This window comes from Oncorhynchus gorbuscha, unplaced genomic scaffold (assembly GCF_021184085.1).
Source record: "Oncorhynchus gorbuscha isolate QuinsamMale2020 ecotype Even-year unplaced genomic scaffold, OgorEven_v1.0 Un_scaffold_4714, whole genome shotgun sequence".
Lineage (NCBI taxonomy): Eukaryota > Metazoa > Chordata > Actinopteri > Salmoniformes > Salmonidae > Oncorhynchus > Oncorhynchus gorbuscha.
Window position 1 is genome coordinate 9084 of NW_025748675.1, and position 22879 is coordinate 31962.

The 22879-nt window shown below is 43.6% G+C and overlaps 1 protein-coding gene across 1 annotated transcript; it reads left to right on the plus strand.

Moving 5' to 3' along the window:
* On the plus strand, positions 1-22059 carry LOC124028720 (ras-related protein Rab-40C-like). Its single transcript, XM_046340701.1, has 4 exons — positions 1-1779; positions 13823-13883; positions 19873-19933; positions 21985-22059. Exons 1-4 carry the CDS (start codon positions 1638-1640, stop codon positions 22057-22059), a joined length of 339 nt encoding a protein of 112 aa, XP_046196657.1. The 5' UTR covers positions 1-1637.
* Positions 22060-22879: the final 820 nt, after the last annotated feature.

Below are 22879 nucleotides of genomic sequence, written 5' to 3' on the forward strand. Positions count from 1 at the left end.
TGGACTAAAACCTTTACATCTCAACTTGTGCTTTGGACCCACGAGAAAATACGGCAAACTGCAAGTTCTGGATTTGAACCAAGGCAAAGGAAAAGGTCGGGAAGTTACGGATCTTTGTTGTCCGGACAAGAGAGAGGGGCCCGATTTCAGAGCAGCCAGACTCGGGTGAAGTTAGCAAGCAAATCGGTACCAAGGAAGCCAGCATCGTAAACCAGTTAGGAAGAGGATAGTCCAGTTTTCGACAGGTTAGGAGATTACTCGTACAATTATTACTTTTATGAATGAGAGCTCTGGCAAACTGATACATATTAGGGTATGTTATTTAATTCGGGATGTTTGACCTCAGTCGTTGATTTGATTTGACACTTGTCAACTAACCACGAATATCAAGCTAGTTTAGCATTACCAGCTAGTTTAGCATACCCAGCTAGTTTAACATACCCAGCTAGTTTAGCATTACCAGCTAGTTTAGCATTACCAGCTAGCTTAGCATTACCAGCTAGTTTAGCATTACCAGCTAGTTTTGCATTACCAGCTAGCTTAGCATACCCAGCTAGCTTAGCATACCCAGCTAGTTTAGCATTACCAGCTAGCTTAGCATACCCAGCTAGCTTAGCATACCCAGCTAACTAGCTCCTCCTGTCTTGCCAGCCACGCAAAGCTGTTGTTCATAGTTAGCTTGCTAGCTACCATTCATGGCTAGCTGCCTATTTACCCTTTAATTACTATAACAGGGTTGCTAACCATCTAGTAAAAAAACAAAAACAGGCTATAAACATTTTTTTTGTGGGCTCAATATAGACTAACGTTAGATGTTCTTGATAACACTTTCTTTATTGCGATAGCTAGCCCATAATGGCATTACTCGCTAGCTAGCTAACGTTATGCTAACAATAAGGACACAGATAGCCTGTTCGCTAACTAGGAAACTAGCTACATATCCTTACAATATACAGTTTAGCTAACGTCACGTCCACAAAACAAATATGTTGTTTTCATCTAAAGAGAGGTTATTGCCAGATAGCTCACAACAAGGTTCGTTTACTAACAGTCTGTTGATGAAGCAACCGCGTTGTATTTTAAATGTAATTGTTGTTTTAAACTGTGACAGGTGTTTGAAGCGCTAGCAGTCAGAGAAGTCGGTGGTTAAATAAATACCAGTTGTAAAACGGTGTTGAGGTTGGAAGATCAGGACTTCTGCTCGCAGCTTGCTTTCAGCAGTGACGTTATTTGGTACCCTGCCTCATTCCTGTCCAAGGGACGTTTTTGGTTTTGAGCAGCACACCGTACTTCCAACTCCTGCAAGCTGTTTAACCTGGAGGGACTTTTTTTTTTTTTTCAAATTAATTGTGTCCACTATTGCTGCATCATTTAGACTTGCCAAGCTACAATGGTGGTCAGGTGTTTTAACCTGTAGCAGCGCCTCAACTCCACCTCGACACACAACAGTGGGCCGTAGGGCTAATCAACAATTCTCAACTGGAGGACCACACAGACTCTTGACTACTCTAACTTCTCTGCTGGAATAGACCATACCTGTCCCCCCCCTCTCTCCATCCCCTCCCCTCTCCGTCCCCCTCTGCCTCCATCCCCTCTCCTCCCCCAGTGTGTGAGGGGACAGATGTGAGGAAGGCAGGATGGGGACCCAGGGCAGCCCGGTGAAGAGTTATGACTACCTGTTGAAGTTCCTCCTGGTCGGGGACAGCGATGTGGGGAAAGGGGAGATACTAGACAGCCTACAGGATGGATCGGCAGAGTCTCCGTACGCGTACAGCAGTGGTGAGTCACGAGCTCAGGACTTTTCTGATAACTACTTTATTGTGGGGGAAAATGTACTTACTGTGATTATGTTGTCCAACCGAGCTGTCTTAAGGATGAATGCACTAACTGTAAGTCGCTCTGGATAAGAGCTTCTGCTAAATGACTCACTTGAAAATGTACTACACACACACACACACACACACACACACACACACACACACACACACACACACACACACACACACACACACACACACACACACACACACACACACACACACACACACACACACACACACACACACACACACCATCTACACACACACACAGGGAGAGGACACAAGTCTTGGCAGCAGCTAAGGGGGATCTCTAATAAATACAAAGACAAAGAGACACACAGACGCACGGACACATAACACATGTATACACATACACACACACACACACCATCTACACACACACACACACCATCTACACACACACACCATCTACACACACACACCACCTAAAAACAGACACATACCAGTCCGCTGTGGTAAGTGAATAATATTTTCCGCTCCTGTACAAACGTCTGAACAATGCAGACACATTCATATTGTCTCACTAACTAATAATGCATCAGCTACAGCAGAAGGTCCAGTCACTGTCTCACTAACTAATAATGCATCAGCTACAGCAGAAGGTCCAGTCACTGTCTCACTAACTAATAATGTATCAGCTACAGCAGAAGGTCCAGTCACTGTCTCACTAACTAATAATGTATCAGCTACAGCAGAAGGTCTAGTCACTGTCTCACTAACTAATAATGTATCAGCTACAGCAGAAGGTCCAGTCACTGTCTCACTAACTAATAATGCATCAGCTACAGCAGAAGGTCCAGTCACTGTCTCACTAACTAATAATGCATCAGCTACAGCAGAAGGTCCAGTCACTGTCTCACTAACTAATAATGCATCAGCTACAGCAGAAGGTCCAGTCACTGTCTCACTAACTAATAATGCATCAGCTACAGCAGAAGGTCCAGTCACTGTCTCACTAACTAATAATGTATCAGCTACAGCAGAAGGTCTAGTCACTGTCTCACTAACTAATAATGTATCAGCTACAGCAGAAGGTCTAGTCACTGTCTCACTAACTAATAATGCATCAGCTACAGCAGAAGGTCAGTCACTGTCTCACTAACTAATAATGCATCAGCTACAGCAGAAGGTCTAGTCACTGTCTCACTAACTAATAATGCATCAGCTACAGCAGAAGGTCTAGTCACTGTCTCACTAACTAATAATGCATCAGCTACAGCAGAAGGTCCAGTCACTGTCTCACTAACTAATAATGCATCAGCTACAGCAGAAGGTCTAGTCACTGTCTCACTAACTAATAATGCATCAGCTACAGCAGAAGGTCTAGTCACTGTCTCACTAACTAATAATGCATCAGCTACAGCAGAAGGTCCAGTCACTGTCTCACTAACTAATAATGCATCAGCTACAGCAGAAGGTCCAGTCACTGTCTCACTAACTAATAATGCATCAGCTACAGCAGAAGGTCCAGTCACTGTCTCACTAACTAATAATGCATCAGCTACAGCAGAAGGTCTAGTCACTGTCTCACTAACTAATAATGCATCAGCTACAGCAGAAGGTCTAGTCACTGTCTCACTAACTAATAATGTATCAGCTACAGCAGAAGGTCCAGTCACTGTCTCACTAACTAATAATGTATCAGCTACAGCAGAAGGTCTAGTCACTGTCTCACTAACTAATAATGCATCAGCTACAGCAGAAGGTCCAGTCACTGTCTCACTAACTAATAATGCATCAGCTACAGCAGAAGGTCTAGTCACTGTCTCACTAACTAATAATGCATCAGCTACAGCAGAAGGTCTAGTCACTGTCTCACTAACTAATAATGCATCAGCTACAGCAGAAGGTCCAGTCACTGTCTCACTAACTAATAATGCATCAGCTACAGCAGAAGGTCTAGTCACTGTCTCACTAACTAATAATGCATCGGCTACAGCAGAAGGGTCAGTAGCTGAAAGGTCGCTGCCCGAGTCGACAAGGTGAAAATCTCCAAGTGCCTCCAGGGGTAACATACTACTATGTCTGACCCTGTAGAACACCTATCATACTACTATGACTGACCCTGTAAAACAACACCTATCATACTACTATGACTGACCCTGTACAACAACACCTATCATACTACTATGACTGACCCGGTAAAACAACACCTATCATACTACTGACTGACCCTGTAAAACAACACCTATCATACTACTATGACTGACCCTGTAAAACAACACCTATCATACTACTATGACTGACCCTGTACAACAACACCTATCATACTACTATGACTGACCCTGTACAACAACACCTATCATACTACTATGACCCTGTACAACAACACCTATCATACTACTATGACCCTGTACAACAACACCTATCATACTACTATGACTGACCCTGTACAACAACACCTATCATACTACTATGACTGACCCTGTACAACAACACCTATCATACTACTATGACTGACCCTGTAAAACAACACCTATCATACTACTATGACTGACCCTGTAAAACAACACCTATCATACTACTATGACTGACCCTGTAAAACAACACCTATCATACTACTATGACTGACCCTGTAAAACAACACCTATCATACTACTATGACTGACCCTGTAAAACAACACCTATCATACTACTATGACTGACCCTGTAAAACAACACCTATCATACTACTATGACTGACCCTGTAAAACAACAAATCAAATCAAATCAAATTTATTTATATAGCCCTTCGTACATCAGCTGATATCTCAAAGTGCTGTACAGAAACCCAGCCTAAAACCCCAAACAGCAAACAATGCAGGTGTAAAAGCACGGTGGCTAGGAAAAACTCCCTAGAAAGGCCAAAACCTAGGAAGAAACCTAGAGAGGAACCATGTGGGGTAGTCCTCTACGGGTAGAGATTATAACAGAAAATGACCAAGATGTTCAAATGTTCATAAATGACCAGCATGGTCTAATAAGGCAGAACAGTTGAAACTGGAGCAGCAGCACAGTCAGGTGGACTGGGGACAGCAAGGAGCCATCATGTCAGGTAGTCCTGGGGCACGGTCCTACAGGTCCTCCGAGAGAGAGAAAGAAAGAGAGAATTAGAGAGAGCATATGTGGGGTGGCCAGTCCTCTTCTGGCTGTCGGGTGGAGATTATAACAGAACTGGCCAAGATGTTCAAATGTTCATAAATGACCAGCATGGTTGAATAATAGTAAGGCAGAACAGTTGAAACTGGAGCAGGAGCATGGCCAGGTGGACTGGGGACACACTCATGTCAGGTAGTCCTGGGACATGGTCCTAGGGCCCAGGCCAGTTGAAACTGAGCAGCAGCATGGCCAGGTGGACTGGGGAACAAGGAGTCATCATGTCAGGTAGTCCTGGGGCATGGTTCTAGGGCTCAGGTCCTCCGAGAGAGAGAAAGAAGGAGAGAAGGAGAGAATTAGAGAACGCACACTTAGATTTACACAGGACACCGAATAGGACAGGAGAAGTACTCCAGATAAACAAACTGACCCTAGCCCCCCGACACATAAACTACTGCAGCATAAATACTGGAGGCTGAGACAGGAGGGGTCAGGAGACACTGTGGCCCCATCCGAGGACACCCCCGGACAGGGCCAAACAGGAAGGATATAACCCCACCCACTTTGCCAAAGCACAGCCCCCACACCACTAGAGGGAAATCTACAACCACCAACACCTATCATACTACTATGACTGACCCTGTACAACAACACCTATCATACTACTATGACTGACCCTGTACAACAACACCTATCATACTACTATGACTGACCCTGTACAACAACACCTATCATACTACTATGACTGACCCTGTACAACAACACCTATCATACTACTATGTCTGACCCTGTACAACAACACCTATCATACTACTATGTCTGACCCTGTACAACAACACCTATCATACTACTATGTCTGACCCTGTACAACAACACCTATCATACTACTATGACTGACCCTGTACAACAACACCTATCATACTACTATGACCCTGTACAACAACACCTATCATACTACTATGTCTGACCCTGTAAAACAACACCTATCATACTACTATGACTGACCCTGTAAAACAACACCTATCATACTACTATGACTGACCCTGTAGAACAACACCTATCCTGTGTATTTTTATATATTTTTAAATAATAATGTTTTAAGAAAAGCTTTTAAAACCAGACCTTTCCTCCCACCCCTGGTTTGAATGACTTCGCAGTCCTACTACAAGCCCTGTATTATAGAGTACACACACACTCCACACACACACTCCACACACACACTCTCCACACACACATTCTCCACACACACATTCTCCACACACACATTCTCCACACACACACTCTCCACACACACACTCTCCACACACTACACACACACACTATACACACACACACACACACTCCACCTTCTCCACACACACACACACCCAGCAGGTCCCCTGAGAGTGTAGCTACACAGTCACCGTGACCTTAGCCCGAGGATCACCAGATGCCTTCTATTCTGGTTTGTCAGGGTGTGTGTTGAGTCGGGAGACGCCCATTAGCTAGCATCACGCTGGGAATCATAGCTTCCACACCAGTTCATCAGGGTGTTGTTTGAACTGCCTACGTTGTCCTTGTTAAGTCATTTCAAAGGTTGTGTGGTTTCTTTTGTTTGTTTTTCTTCAATACAATAACATTGTTGCCAGTCGTTATCGTTCAGAGCTAGGGGTGTCTACAGGCTAGCTGTCGTGTGACTCTGTCGGAGTCCTGGAGGCTCTCAGTGGAGAGGGGAGGTTGTGACAGACCTGTACCCGATGGGGTGAGCTCTCCTTGGGCACGAGGAAAGGAGACTGCTGCCTGTCTGGGTGTTATGGTGCTGCTGGATGTAACAGCTTGCTGCTGTTGTTAGTTGGGGGGCGATGGAGAGAGAGAGAGAAAGAGGAGGGGGGGGGCAGGGCTGCTGGTCTGTGGCTTCAAAAGAGCTGCTTCACACACTCCCAGCTCCATCAGACAAATGCCCCAGAGATATGGGGGGAGAAGATAGAGGGAATAACTAATGAGAGAGAGTTCCTGAAGACAAGGCATATCTAATGTTCACACCTCTATGGGGACCAGCACTGTTCATGATGGGGACAGACTGTTCTATGGGGACCAGCACTGTTCATGATACAGACTGTTCACACCTCTATAGGGACCAGCACTGTTCAGACCTCTATGGGGACCAGCACTGTTCAGACCTCTATGGGGACCAGAACTGTTCAGACCTCTATGGGGACCAGCACTGTTCACACCTCTATGGGGACCAGCACTGTTCACACCTCTATGGGGACCAGCACTGTTCATGATACAGACTGTTCAGACCTCTATGGGGACCAGCACTGTTCATGATACAGACTGTTCAGACCTCTATGGGGACCAGCACTGTTCATGATACAGACTGTTCACACCTCTATGGGGACCAGCACTGTTCACACCTCTATGGGGACCAGCACTGTTCATGATACAGACTGTTCACACCTCTATGGGGACCAGCACTGTTCATGATACAGACTGTTCAGACCTCTATGGGGACCAGCACTGTTCATGATACAGACTGTTCACATCTCTATGGGGACCAGCACTGTTCAGACCTCTATGGGGACCAGCACTGTTCATGATACAGACTGTTCACACCTCTATGGGGACCAGCACTGTTCATGATACAGACTGTTCACACCTCTATGGGGACCAGAACTGTTCATGATACAGACTGTTCACACCTCTATGGGGACCAGCACTGTTCATGATACAGACTGTTCACACCTCTATGGGGACCAGCACTGTTCATGATACAGACTGTTCACACCTCTATGGGGACCAGCACCAGCACTGTTCAGACCTCTATGGGGACCAGCACTGTTCATGATACAGACTGTTCACACCTCTATGGGGACCAGCACTGTTCATGATACAGACTGTTCACATCTCTATGGGGACCAGCACTGTTCATGATACAGACTGTTCACACCTCTATGGGGACCAGCACTGTTCAGACCTCTATGGGGACCAGCACTGTTCACATCTCTATGGGGACCAGCACTGTTCATGATACCAGCACTGTTCAGACCTCTATGGGGACCAGCACTGTTCACACCTCTATGGGGACCAGCACTGTTCACACCTCTATGGGGACCAGCACTGTTCATGATACAGACTGTTCACACCTCTATGGGGACCAGCACTGTTCACACCTCTATGGGGACCAGCACTGTTCATGATACAGACTGTTCACACCTCTATGGGGACCAGCACTGTTCACACCTCTATGGGGACCAGCACTGTTCATGATACAGACTGTTCACACCTCTATGGGGACCAGCACTGTTCATGATGGGGACAGACTGTCACACCTCTATGGGGACCAGCACTGTTCACCTCTATGGGGACCAGCACTGTTCATGATACAGACTGTTCACACCTCTATGGAGACCAGCACTGTTCATGATACAGACTGTTCACACCTCTATGGGGACCAGCACTGTTCACACCTCTATGGGGACCAGCACTGTTCATGATACAGACTGTTCACACCTCTATGGAGACCAGCACTGTTCATGATACAGACTGTTCACATCTCTATGGAGACCAGCACTGTTCAGACCTCTATGGGGACCAGCACTGTTCAGACCTCTATGGGGACCAGCACTGTTCATGATACAGACTGTTCACATCTCTATGGAGACCAGCACTGTTCATGATACAGACTGTTCACACCTCTATGGGGACCAGCACTGTTCATGATACAGACTGTTCACATCTCTATGGAGACCAGCACTGTTCAGACCTCTATGGGGACCAGCACTGTTCATGATACAGACTGTTCACATCTCTATGGAGACCAGCACTGTTCAGACCTCTATGGGGACCAGCACTGTTCATGATACAGACTGTTCACACCTCTATGGGGACCAGCACTGTTCACACCTCTATGGGGACCAGCACTGTTCACACCTCTATGGGGCACCATGATACAGACTGTTCACACCTCTATGGGGACCAGCACTGTTCATGATACAGACTGTTCACACCTCTATGGGGACCAGCACTGTTCATTCAGACTGTTCACACCTCTATGGGGACCAGCACTGTTCACACCTCTATGGGGACCAGCACTGTTCATGATACAGACTGTTCACACCTCTATGGGGACCAGCACTGTTCAGACCTCTATGGGGACCAGACTGTTCAGCACTGTTCACATCTCTATGGAGACCAGCACTGTTCAGACCTCTATGGGGACCAGCACTGTTCATGATACAGACTGTTCACACCTCTATGGGGACCAGCACTGTTCACACCTCTATGGGGACCAGCACTGTTCACACCTCTATGGGGACCAGCACTGTTCATGATACAGACTGTTCACACCTCTATGGGGACCAGCACTGTTCATGCAGACTGTTCACACCTCTATGGGGACCAGCACTGTTCATGATACAGACTGTTCACACCTCTATGGGGACCAGCACTGTTCACACCTCTATGGGGACCAGCACTGTTCATGATACAGACTGTTCACACCTCTATGGGGACCAGCACTGTTCATGATACAGACTGTTCACACCTCTATGGGGACCAGCACTGTTCATGATACAGACTGTTCACACCTCTATGGGGACCAGAACTGTTCATGATGGGGACCAGACTGTTCACACCTCTATGGGGACCAGCACTGTTCAGACCTCTATGGGGACCAGCACTGTTCATGATACAGACTGTTCACACCTCTATGGGGACCAGGGACCAGCACTGTTCATGATACAGACTGTTCACACCTCTATGGGGACCAGCACTGTTCATGATACAGACTGTTCACACCTCTATGGGGACCAGCACTGTTCATGATACAGACTGTTCACATGGGGACCAGCACTGTTCATGATACAGACTGTTCACACCTCTATGGGGACCAGCACTGTTCATGATACAGACTGTTCACACCTCTATGGGGACCAGCACTGTTCATGATACAGACTGTTCACACCTGTTGGGGACCAGCACTGGGGACCAGCACTGTTCACACCTCTATGGGGACCAGCACTGTTCATGATGGGGACCAGCACTGTTCACACCTCTATGGGGACCAGCACTGTTCACACCTCTATGGGGACCAGCACTGTTCAGACCTCTATGGGGACCAGCACTGTTCAGACCTCTATGGGGACCAGCACTGTTCAGACCTCTATGGGGACCAGCACTGTTCACACCTCTATGGGGACCAGCACTGTTCACACCTCTATGGGGAACAGCACTGTTCACACCTCTATGGGGACCAGCACTGTTCATGATACAGACTGTTCACACCTCTATGGGGACCAGCACTGTTCATGATACAGACTGTTCACACCTCTATGGGGACCAGCACTGTTCATGATACAGACTGTTCAGACCTCTATGGGGACCAGCACTGTTCATGATACAGACTGTTCAGACCTCTATGGGGACCAGCACTGTTCATGATACAGACTGTTCACACCTCTATGGGGACCAGCACTGTTCATGATACAGACTGTTCACACCTCTATGGGGACCAGCACTGTTCATGATACAGACTGTTCACACCTCTATGGGGACCAGCACTGTTCATGATACAGACTGTTCACACCTCTATGGGGACCAGCACTGTTCACACCTCTATGGGGACCAGCACTGTTCACACCTCTATGGGGACCAGCACTGTTCATGATACAGACTGTTCACACCTCTATGGGGACCAGCACTGTTCATGATACAGACTGTTCACACCTCTATGGGGACCAGCACTGTTCATGATACAGACTGTTCACACCTCTATGGGGACCAGCACTGTTCATGATACAGACTGTTCACACCTCTATGGGGACCAGCACTGTTCATGATACAGACTGTTCACACCTCTATGGGGACCAGCACTGTTCATGATACAGACTGTTCACACCTCTATGGGGACCAGCACTGTTCACACCTCTATGGGGACCAGCACTGTTCATGATACAGACTGTTCACACCTCTATGGGGACCAGCACTGTTCATGATACAGACTGTTCACACCTCTATGGGGACCAGCACTGTTCATGATACAGACTGTTCACACCTCTATGGGGACCAGCACTGTTCATGATACAGACTGTTCACACCTCTATGGGGACCAGCACTGTTCATGATACAGACTGTTCACACCTCTATGGGGACCAGCACTGTTCATGATACAGAGACCTCTATGGGGACCAGCACTGTTCATGATACAGACTGTTCAGACCTCTATGGGGACCAGCACTGTTCATGATACAGACTGTTCAGACCTCTATGGGGACCAGCACTGTTCAGACCTCTATGGGGACCAGCACTGTTCATGATACAGACTGTTCACACCTCTATGGGGACCAGCACTGTTCAGACCTCTATGGGGACCAGCACTGTTCATGATACAGACTGTTCAGACCTCTATGGGGACCAGCACTGTTCATGATACAGACTGTTCAGACCTCTATGGGGACCAGCACTGTTCATTACAGACTGTTCACACCTCTATGGGGACCAGCACTGTTCATGATACAGACTGTTCACACCTCTATGGGGACCAGCACTGTTCATGATACAGACTGTTCACACCTCTATGGGGACCAGCACTGTTCATGATACAGACTGTCACACCTCATGGGGACCAGCACTGTTCACACCTCTATAGGGACCAGCACTGTTCATGATACAGACTGTTCACACCTCTATGGGGACCAGCACTGTTCATGATACAGACTGTTCACACCTCTATGGGGACCAGCACTGTTCATGATACAGACTGTTCACACCTCTATGGGGACCAGCACTGTTCATGATACAGACTGTTCACACCTCTATGGGGACCACACTGTTCATGATACAGACTGTTCACACCTCTATGGGGACCAGCACTGTTCAGACCTCTATGGGGACTGTTCATGATACAGACTGTTCACACCTCTATGGGGACCAGCACTGTTCAGACCTCTATGGGGACCAGCACTGTTCAGACCTCTATGGGGACCAGCACTGTTCATGATACAGACTGTTATGGGGACCAGCACTGTTCACACCTCTATGGGGACCAGCACTGTTCAGACCTCTATGGGGACCAGCACTGTTCATGATACAGACTGTTCACACCTCTATGGGGACCAGCACTGTTCAGACCTCTATGGGGACCAGCACTGTTCATGATACAGACTGTTCAGACCTCTATGGGGACCAGCACTGTTCACACCTCTATGGGGACTAGAACTGTTCATGATACAGACTGTTCAGACCTCTATGGGGACTAGAACTGTTCATGATACAGACTGTTCAGACCTCCATAAATTCTATACATTTTGCCATGTCTTATGTGTATTCATGTGATATTTGACAAAATGACAACGGTATCTACGGGCTAAAAAGAACTGAATTAAAAAGCGTTAGCTGGTTGATCTGGACATTTCTGACAGGTTCTAAATGTCTGTAATGACTGACATTTTTTATTTTTTTAACCAGGCAAGTCAGTTAAGAACAAATTCTTATTTTCAATGACGGCCTAGTGGGTTGACTGCCTGTTCAGGGGCAGAACGACAGATTTGTACCTTGTCAGCTCGGGGGTTTGAACTTGCAACCTTCAGGTTACTAGTCCAACACTCTAACCACTAGGCTACCCTGCCAACTCTACACTCTAACCACTAGGCTACCCTGCCACCTCTACACTCTAACCACTAGGCTACCCTGCCACCTCTACACTCTAACCACTAGACTACCCTGCCACCTCTACACTCTAACCACTAGACTACCCTGCCACCTCTACACTCTAACCACTAGACTACCCTGCCGCCCCAAAATGACAGAGGAACTGATGATGCACTACCCAACTGCTATTACACCTTTCAAGAGTAACTTTAAAGGTGGACTGAGTTCCTTTTAAATAAAAGAATGCCAGTGCGTGAATTTAAAAAATGTATTATTTTTTTTTTTTTATACTTGGGAAAGTCAACTAAGAACAAATTCTTCTTTACAATGACGGCCTTCCCCCCGGCCAAACTGTTAATGCAGACGACGCTGGGACAATTGTGAATCAGCCTGGAATCGAACCAGGGTCTGTAGTGACACCTCTTGCCCTGAGATGCAGTGCCATAGACCGCCGTGAAAGCAGTAATTTGATTGGTCAGGACAAGAGCAAAGATTTCTCATCCAAGTGGAGAACTGCAACTGAAGCACAATATGTGTCCTTTTACATTCTGAAGCCACACACACACACACACACACACACACACACACACACACACACACACACACACACACACACACACACACACACACACACACACACACACACACACACACACACACACACACACACACACACACACACACACACACACACACACACACACACACACACACACACACACACACAGGAGGACAGGTGAACTGATTATGCTTTTTAATGTCTAATACCTCTCCCTTCTTTCTCTCACCCTCCTCCCTACCACTTTCTCTTCTGTATTTCAACCTCCCCCTTCTCTCTCTCTCTCTCTCTCTCTCTCTCTCAACCCCTCTCTCTCAAGTGTCTCTCTCTCAACCCTCCTCTCTCCTCTCTCTCTCTCTCACCCCTCTCTCTGTCTCTCTCTCTCTCATGACCCTCTCTTTCTCTCTCAACCTCTCTCTCTCTCTCTCAACCCCTCTCTCTCTCTCTCAACCCTCTCTCTCTCTCTCAACCCCCTCTCTCTCTCTCTCTCTCAACCCTCTCTCTTTCTCTCTCAACCCCTCTCTCTCTCTCTCAACCTCTCTCTCTCTCTCTCTCTCAACCTCTCTCTCTCTCTCTCAACCCCTCTCCCTCTCTCTTTCGACCCCCTCTCTCTCTCTCAACCACGTCTCTCTCAACCCGTCTCTCTCTCTCTCAACCTCCTCCCCCCTCTCTCTCTCTCCCTCTCTCTCTCAACCTCCTCCCTCTCTCCTCCATCCAGGCATCGACTACAAGACCACCACTATTCTGCTGGATGGGAGGAGAGTGAAACTGGAGCTGTGGTTAGTACGTCCTACATGTTGTGGTTATTAGTACATCCTACATGTTGTGGTTATTAGTACATCCTACATGTTGTGGTTATTAGTACATCCTACATGTTGAATCAACACGCTGTGGTTATTAGTACATCCTACATGTTGTGGTTATTAGTACATCCTACATGTTGTGGTTATTAGTACATCCTACACGTTGTGGTTATTAGTACATCCTACACGTTGTGGTTATTAGTACATCCTACATGTTGTGGTTATTAGTACATCCTACATGTTGTGGTTATTAGTACATCCTACACGCTGTGGTTATTAGTACATCCTACATGTTGTGGTTATTAGTACATCCTACACGCTGTGGTTATTAGTACATCCTACATGTTGTGGTTATTAGTACATCCTACATGTTGTGGTTATTAGTACATCCTACACGTTGTGGTTATTAGTACATCCTACACGTTGTGGTTATTAGTACATCCTACACATTGTGGTTATTAGTACATCCTACATGTTGTGGTTATTAGTACATCCTACATGTTGTGGTTATTAGTACATCCTACATGTTGTGGTTATTAGTACATCCTACATGCTGTGGTTATTAGTACATCCTACATGTTGTGGTTATTAGTACATCCTACATGTTGTGGTTATTAGTACATCCTACATGTTGTGGTTATTAGTACATCCTACATGTTGAATCAACACGTTGTGGTTATTAGTACATCCTACACGCTGTGGTTATTAGTACATCCTACACGCTGTGGTTATTAGTACATCCTACATGTTGTGGTTATTAGTACATCCTACATGTTGTGGTTATTAGTACATCCTACATGTTGAATCAACACGTTGTGGTTATTAGTCCATCCTACATGTTGTGGTTATTAGTACATCCTACATGTTGAATCAACACGTTGTGGTTATTAGTACATCCTACATGTTGTGGTTATTAGTACATCCTACATGTTGAATCAACACGCTGTGGTTATTAGTACATCCTACATGTTGAATCAACACGCTGTGGTTATTAGTACATCCTACATGTTGTGGTTATTAGTACATCCTACATGTTGTGGTTATTAGTACATCCTACATGTTGAATCAACACGCTGTGGTTATTAGTACATCCTACACGTTGTGGTTATTAGTACATCCTACATGTTGTGGTTATTAGTACATCCTACATGTTGTGGTTATTAGTACATCCTACATGTTGTGGTTATTAGTACATCCTACATGTTGAATCAACACGTTGTGGTTATTAGTACATCCTACATGTTGAATCAACACGCTGTGGTTATTAGTACATCCTACATGTTGAATCAACACGCTGTGGTTATTAGTACATCCTACATGTTGTGGTTATTAGTACATCCTACACCTTGTGGTTATTAGTACATCCTACATGTTGTGGTTATTAGTACATCCTACACGTTGTGGTTATTAGTACATCCTACACGTTGTGGTTATTAGTACATCCTACACGTTGTGGTTATTAGTACATCCTACACGTTGTGGTTATTAGTACATCCTACATGTTGTGGTTATTAGTACATCCTACATGTTGTGGTTATTAGTACATCCTACACGTTGTGGTTATTAGTACATCCTACATGTTGTGGTTATTAGTACATCCTACATGTTGTGGTTATTAGTACATCCTACATGCTGTGGTTATTAGTACATCCTACATGTTGTGGTTATTAGTACATCCTACATGTTGTGGTTATTAGTACATCATGTTGAATCAACATGTTGTGGTTATTAGTACATCCTACACGCTGTGGTTATTAGTACATCCAACACGCTGTGGTTATTAGTACATCCTACATGTTGTGGTTATTAGTACATCCTACATGTTGTGGTTATTAGTACATCCTACATGTTGAATGTTGTGGTTATTAGTACATCCTACATGTTGTGGTTATTAGTACATCCTACATGTTGAATCAACACGTTGTGGTTATTAGTACATCCTACATGTTGTGGTTATTAGTACATCCTACATGTTGAATCAACACGTTGTGGTTATTAGTACATCCCATGTTGAATCAACACGCTGTGGTTATTAGTACATCCTACATGTTGTGTTATTAGTACATCCTACATGTTGTGGTTATTAGTACATCCTACATGTTGTGGTTATTAGTACATCCTACACGTTGTGGTTATTAGTACATCCTACATGTTGTGGTTATTAGTACATCCTACATGTTGTGGTTATTAGTACATCCTACATGTTGTGGTTATTAGTACATCCTACATGTTGAATCAACACGTTGTGGTTATTAGTACATCCTACATGTTGAATCAACACGCTGTGGTTATTAGTACATCCTACATGTTGAATCAACACGCTGTGGTTATTAGTACATCCTACATGTTGTGGTTATTAGTACATCCTACACGTTGTGGTTATTAGTACATCCTACATGTTGTGGTTATTAGTACATCCTACACGTTGTGGTTATTAGTACATCCTACACGTTGTGGTTATTAGTACATCCTACACGTTGTGGTTATTAGTACATCCTACACGTTGTGGTTATTAGTACATCCTACATGTTGTGGTTATTAGTACATCCTACATGTTGTGGTTATTAGTACATCCTACACGTTGTGGTTATTAGTACATCCTACACGTTGTGGTTATTAGTACATCCTACACGTTGTGGTTATTAGTACATCCTACATGTTGTGGTTATTAGTACATCCTACATGTTGTGGTTATTAGTACATCCTACATGTTGTGGTTATTAGTACATCCTACATGCTGTGGTTATTAGTACATCCTACATGCTGTGGTTATTAGTACATCCTACATGTTGTGGTTATTAGTACATACTACATGTTGTGGTTATTAGTACATCCTACACGCTGTGGTTATTAGTACATCCTACACGCTGTGGTTATTAGTACATCCTACACGCTGTGGTTATTAGTACATCCTACACGCTGTGGTTATTAGTACATCCTACATGTTGTGGTTATTAGTACATCCTACATGTTGTGGTTATTAGTACATCCTACATGTTGAATCAACACGTTGTGGTTATTAGTACATCCTACATGTTGTGGTTATTAGTACATCCTACATGTTGAATCAACACGTTGTGGTTATTAGTACATCCTACATGTTGTGGTTATTAGTACTTCCTACATGTTGAATCAACACGTTGTGGTTATTAGTACATCCTACATGTTGAATCAACACGCTGTGGTTATTAGTACATCCTACACGTTGTGGTTATTAGTACATCCTACATGTTGTGGTTATTAGTACATCCTACATGTTGTGGTTATTAGTACATCCTACATGTTGTGGTTATTAGTACATCCTACATGTTGAATCAACACGCTGTGGTTATGAAACAGAAAGTACTCCAGATTGAATTTACGAACATACCAGATAGTCATTTGTAATGCTAACAAGCTAGCAAGATACGCTAGCCATACGTAGAATGTATGCACACATGACTGTAAGTCGCTTTGGATAAAAGCGTCTGCTAAATGGCATATATTATTATTATTATTATTATTAGGTTGCATATCAACAGCATCAACTTCCGGACAACAGGCGAAATGCTAGTACGCTCAACTGAAACAATACCGTTTGTTTACAGTATACTAAAATGAACTAATAGTATATACTCATTAAGTATGTAGTATACAGTATGTTAGTATGGGTACTCATTAAGTAGGTAGTATACAGTATGTTAGTATGGGTACTCATTAAGTAGGTAGTATACAGTATGTTAGTATGGGTACTCATTAAGTAGGTAGTATACAGTATGTTAGTATGGGTACTCATTAAGTAGGTCTGCTAAATGACTTAAATGTAAATGTAGGTAGTATACAGTATGTTAGCATGGGTACTCATTAAGTAGGTAGTATACAGTATGTTAGCATGGGTACTCATTAAGTAACTATGTAGTATACAGTATGTTAGTATGGGTACTCATTAAGTAGGTAGTATACAGTATGTTAGTGTGGGTACTCATTAAGTAGGTAGTATGTTAGTATGGGTACTCATTAAGTAGGTAGTATACAGTATGTTAGTATGGGTACTCATTAAGTATGTAGTATACAGTATGTTAGTATGGGTACTCATTAAGTAGGTAGTATACAGTATGTTAGTATGGGTATTCATTAAGTAGGTAGTATACAGTATGTTAGTATGGGTACTCATTAAGTAGGTAGTATACAGTATGTTAGTATGGGTACTCATTAAGTATGTAGTATACAGTATGTTAGTATGGGTACTCATTAAGTAGGTAGTATACAGTATGTTAGTATGGGTATTCATTAAGTATGTAGTATACAGTATGTTAGTATGGGTACTCATTAAGTAGGTAGTATACAGTATGTTAGTATGGGTACTCATTAAGTAGGTAGTATACAGTATGTTAGTATGGGTACTCATTAAGTAGGTAGTATACAGTATGTTAGTATGGGTACTCATTAAGTAGGTCTGCTAAATGACTTAAATGTAAATGTAGGTAGTATACAGTATGTTAGCATGGGTACTCATTAAGTAGGTAGTATACAGTATGTTAGTGTGGGTACTCATTACGTAGGTAGTATGTTAGTATGGGTACTCATTAAGTAGGTAGTATACAGTATGTTAGTATGGTACTCATTAAGTAGGTAGCTAAATGACTTAAATGTAAATGTAGGTAGTATACAGTATGTTAGCATGGGTACTCATTAAGTAGGTAGTATACAGTATGTTAGTGTGGGTACTCATTACGTAGGTAGTATGTTAGTATGGGTACTCATTAAGTAGGTAGTATACAGTATGTTAGTATGGGTACTCATTAAGTATGTAGTATACAGTATGTTAGTATGGGTACTCATTAAGTAGGTAGTATACAGTATGTTAGTGTGGGTACTCATTAAGTAGGTAGTATGTTAGTATGGGTACTCATTAAGTAGGTAGTATACAGTATGTTAGTATGGGTACTCATTAAGTAGGTAGTATACCGTATGTTAGTATGGGTACTCATTAAGTAGGTAGTATACAGTATGTTAGTTTGGGTACTCATTAAGTAGGTAGTATACAGTATGTTAGTATGGGTACTCATTAAGTAGGTAGTATACAGTATGTTAGTTTGGGTACTCATTAAGTAGGTAGTATACTGTATGTTAGGATGGGTACTCATTAAGTAGGTAGTATACAGTATGTTAGTATGGGTACTCATTAAGTAGGTAGTATACCGTATGTTAGGATGGGTACTCATTAGGTAGGTAGTATACAGTATGTTAGTATGGGTACTCATTAAGTAGGTAGTATACTGTATGTTAGTATGGGTACTCATTAAGTAGGTAGTATGTTAGTATGGGTACTCATTAAGTAGGTAGTATGTTAGTATGGATACTCATTAAGTAGGTAGTATACAGTATGTTAGTATGGGTACTCATTAAGTAGGTAGTATACAGTATGTTAGTATGGGTACTCATTAAGTAGGTAGTATACAGTATGTTAGTATGGATACTCATTAAGTAGGTAGTATACAGTATGTTAGGATGGGTACTCATTAGTTTAGGGGCGTTGGCCTAAAGAGAAGTCATGAATACTCTTCTTACTCTACCCTTTTTTTCTGAAGTGCATTATCTGGGTTTTATCTTGGATAATCATTCATCTCCGTTTGGTGCACCGTAGATTGACACTGTATGTGAAAACGGCACATTTTCTACGTTTTGTAGGAACAAATATAATGATAAAAAGTTTTACCCGATGATATCGTCAGAAGTTAAACCATTTTAAAAACAGTGATCTTCAAACGCTATGGGATTTGTGGGGAGGAAGATGATACCCTCCTGGCTAGAAACTCGTTGCAGGTTTTGAAAATCACTGTTTTTCTTACTTTGAATCCTATCCTGTGATGTCACAGATACATTTATTTTTAGAACCTTCTCTTTTCAACCACAGATCAAAATTGGCGGAATATCCCTTTAATTGTGGTTAACTCATATCTCTCTCTCGCTCTCTCTCTCTCAGGGACACGTCAGGACAGGGGAGGTTCTGCACCATCTTCAGGTCCTACTCCAGAGGGGCTCAGGTAGGAACACACATTCTGCTGACATAGTACACACATTCTGCTGACATAGTACACACATTCTGCTGACATAGTGCACACATTCTGCTGACATAGTACACACATTCTGCCGACATAGTGTGTATATATACAGTTGTTCTGCTGACATAGTACACACATTCTGCTGACATAGTACACACATTCTGCCGACATAGTGTGTATATATACAGTTGAAGTCAGAAGTTTACATACACTTTGGTTGGAGTCATTAAATCTTGGTTTTCAACCACTCCACAAATTTCTTGTTAACAAACTATAGTTTTGTCAAGTCTGTTAGGACATCTACTTTGTGCATGACACAAGTAATTTTTCCAACAATTGTTTACAGACAGATTATTTCACTGTTTCACAATTCCAGTGGGTCAGAAATGTACATACAGTAAGTTGACTGTGCCTTTAAACAGCTTGGACAATTCCAGAAAATGATGTCATGGCTTTAGAAGCTTCTGATAGGCTAATTGACATAATTGAGTCAATTGGAGGTGTACCTGTGGATGTATTTCAAGGCCTACCTTAAAACTCAGTGCCTCTTTGCTTGACATCATGGGAAAATCAAAAGAAATCAGCCAAGACCTCAGAATTTTCTTTTGTAGACGTCCAAGTCTGGTTCATCCTTGGGAGCAATTTCCAAACGCCTGAAGGTACCACGTTCATCTGTACAAACAATAGTATGCAAGTATAAACACCATGGGACCACGCAGCCGTCATACCGCTCAGGAAGGAGACGCGTTCTGTCTCCTGGAGATGAACGTACTTTGGTGTGAAAAGTGCAAATCAATCCCAGAACAACAGCAAAGGACCTTGTGAAGATGCTGGAGGAAACTGGTACAAAAGTATCTATAGCCACAGTAAAATGAGTCCTATATCGACAACCTGAAAGGCCGCTCAGCAAGGAAGAAGCCACTGCTCCAAAACCGCCATTAAAAAGCCAGACTATGGTTTGCAACTGCACATGGGGGCAAAGATTGTAGTTTTTGGAGAAATGTCCTCTGGTCTGATGAAACTGTTTGGCCATAATGACCATCGTTATGCTTGGAGGAAAAAGGGGGAGGCTTGCAAGCCAAAGAACACCATCCCAACAGTGAAGCACGGGGGTGGCAGCATCATGTTGTGGGGTGCTTTGCTGCAGGAAGTACTGGTGCACTTCACAAAATAGATGGCATCATGAGGGTGGAAAATTGTGGATATATTGAAGCAACATCTCAAGACATCAGTCAGGAAGTTGAAGCTTGGTGTAAATGGGTCTTCCAAATGGACAATGACCCCAAGCATACTTCCAAATTTCTTAAGGACAACAAAGTCAAGGTATTGGGAGTGGCCATCACAAGCCCTGACCTCAATCCCATAGAAATTGTGTGGGCAGAACTGAAAAAGCTTGTGCGAGCAAGAGCCTACAAACCTGACTCAGTTAAACCAGCTCTGTCAGGAGGAATGGGCCAATATTCACCCAACTTATTGTGGGAAGCTTGTGGAAGTTAAACAATTTAAAGGCAATGCTACCAAATACTAATTGCGTGTATGTAAACTTCTGACCCACTGGGAATGTGATGAAAAATTAAAGCTGAAATAAATCATTCTCTCTCGACAATTATTCTGACATTTCACATTCTTAAAATAAAGTGAGTGATCTAACTGACCTAAAACAGGAATTTTTACTATGATTATGTCAGAATTGTGAAAACGGAGTTTAAATGTATTTGGCTAAAGGTGTATGTAAACTTCCCGACTTCAACTGTGGATATAGTATATATTATTAGTATTATTGTTTCATGTACTTCTCTTTTGACCTCGGTGTTGGAGCTACAGAGTTTCACTGTACCCTGCAATTACATCTGAGACTCTGCACACATGACTAATACACTCATCTAATCCAGTACACACACAATCTAATGACACAAGTCCCCTACTGAGTGTGTTTGGCTGGTCCTAATCTGCTCCTCCTACTTCTATAAACAGGACATAAAGAACAATGGTGTGTGTGTGTGTGTGTGTGTGTGTGTGTGTGTTGTTCTCAGGGGATCCTGCTGGTGTATGACATCGCAAACCGCTGGTCGTTCAGAAGGCATCGACCGCTGGATACGAGAGATTGACGAGGTATGGAGGGAGGAGAGGAAAGGAGAGACCCTGTCCCATAGTCCTCAACACACCTCGGTGAACCGAATAGGCCCAGAGTACTGCTATAGACACACCATGTCCTTCTGGGATGCAGAAGCCTAGAGGACATCCTCCTGTGTGTGTTTCTCTCAGGAGTGTTTGGTGAAGATATGTCTTTCCTAGTTCACCTCTAGTCTACAGTAACCTGGAACTGGACTCTGTCATTCAGAGAGCAGATGGGGGAGGGGGGAGAGACATTTGATTGTTAGAATGAAAGGTGAAGCCGCTAGAAAGACCAGAACCCCGTTTCCCATAGCGCGTTGGAGCTCAGGCTTACCAGTGTTTTAACCACGTATCTTTCCTACAACGACCCAGGATGCAACGCGTGTTTCCCTAAACACCACGCAGAGAGAACGCTCGTTAAGTGTGTTGTTGCAGCGTGTCGATACTGATAGGATGGATACTGATAGGATAGGATGGTACTGATAGGATGGATACTGGTAGGATGGATACTGATAGGATAGGATGGATACTGATAGGATGGATACTGGTAGGATGGATACTGATAGGATAGGATGGATACTGGTAGGATAGGATGGATACTGGTAGGATAGGATAGGATGGATACTGATAGGATAGGATGGATACTGGTAGGATGGATACTGGTAGGATAGGATGGATACTGATAGGATGGATACTGATAGGATAGGATGGATACTGGTAGGATAGGATGGATACTGGTAGGATGGATACTGATAGGATAGGATGGATACTGGTAGGATGGATACTGGTAGGATGGATACTGATAGGATAGGA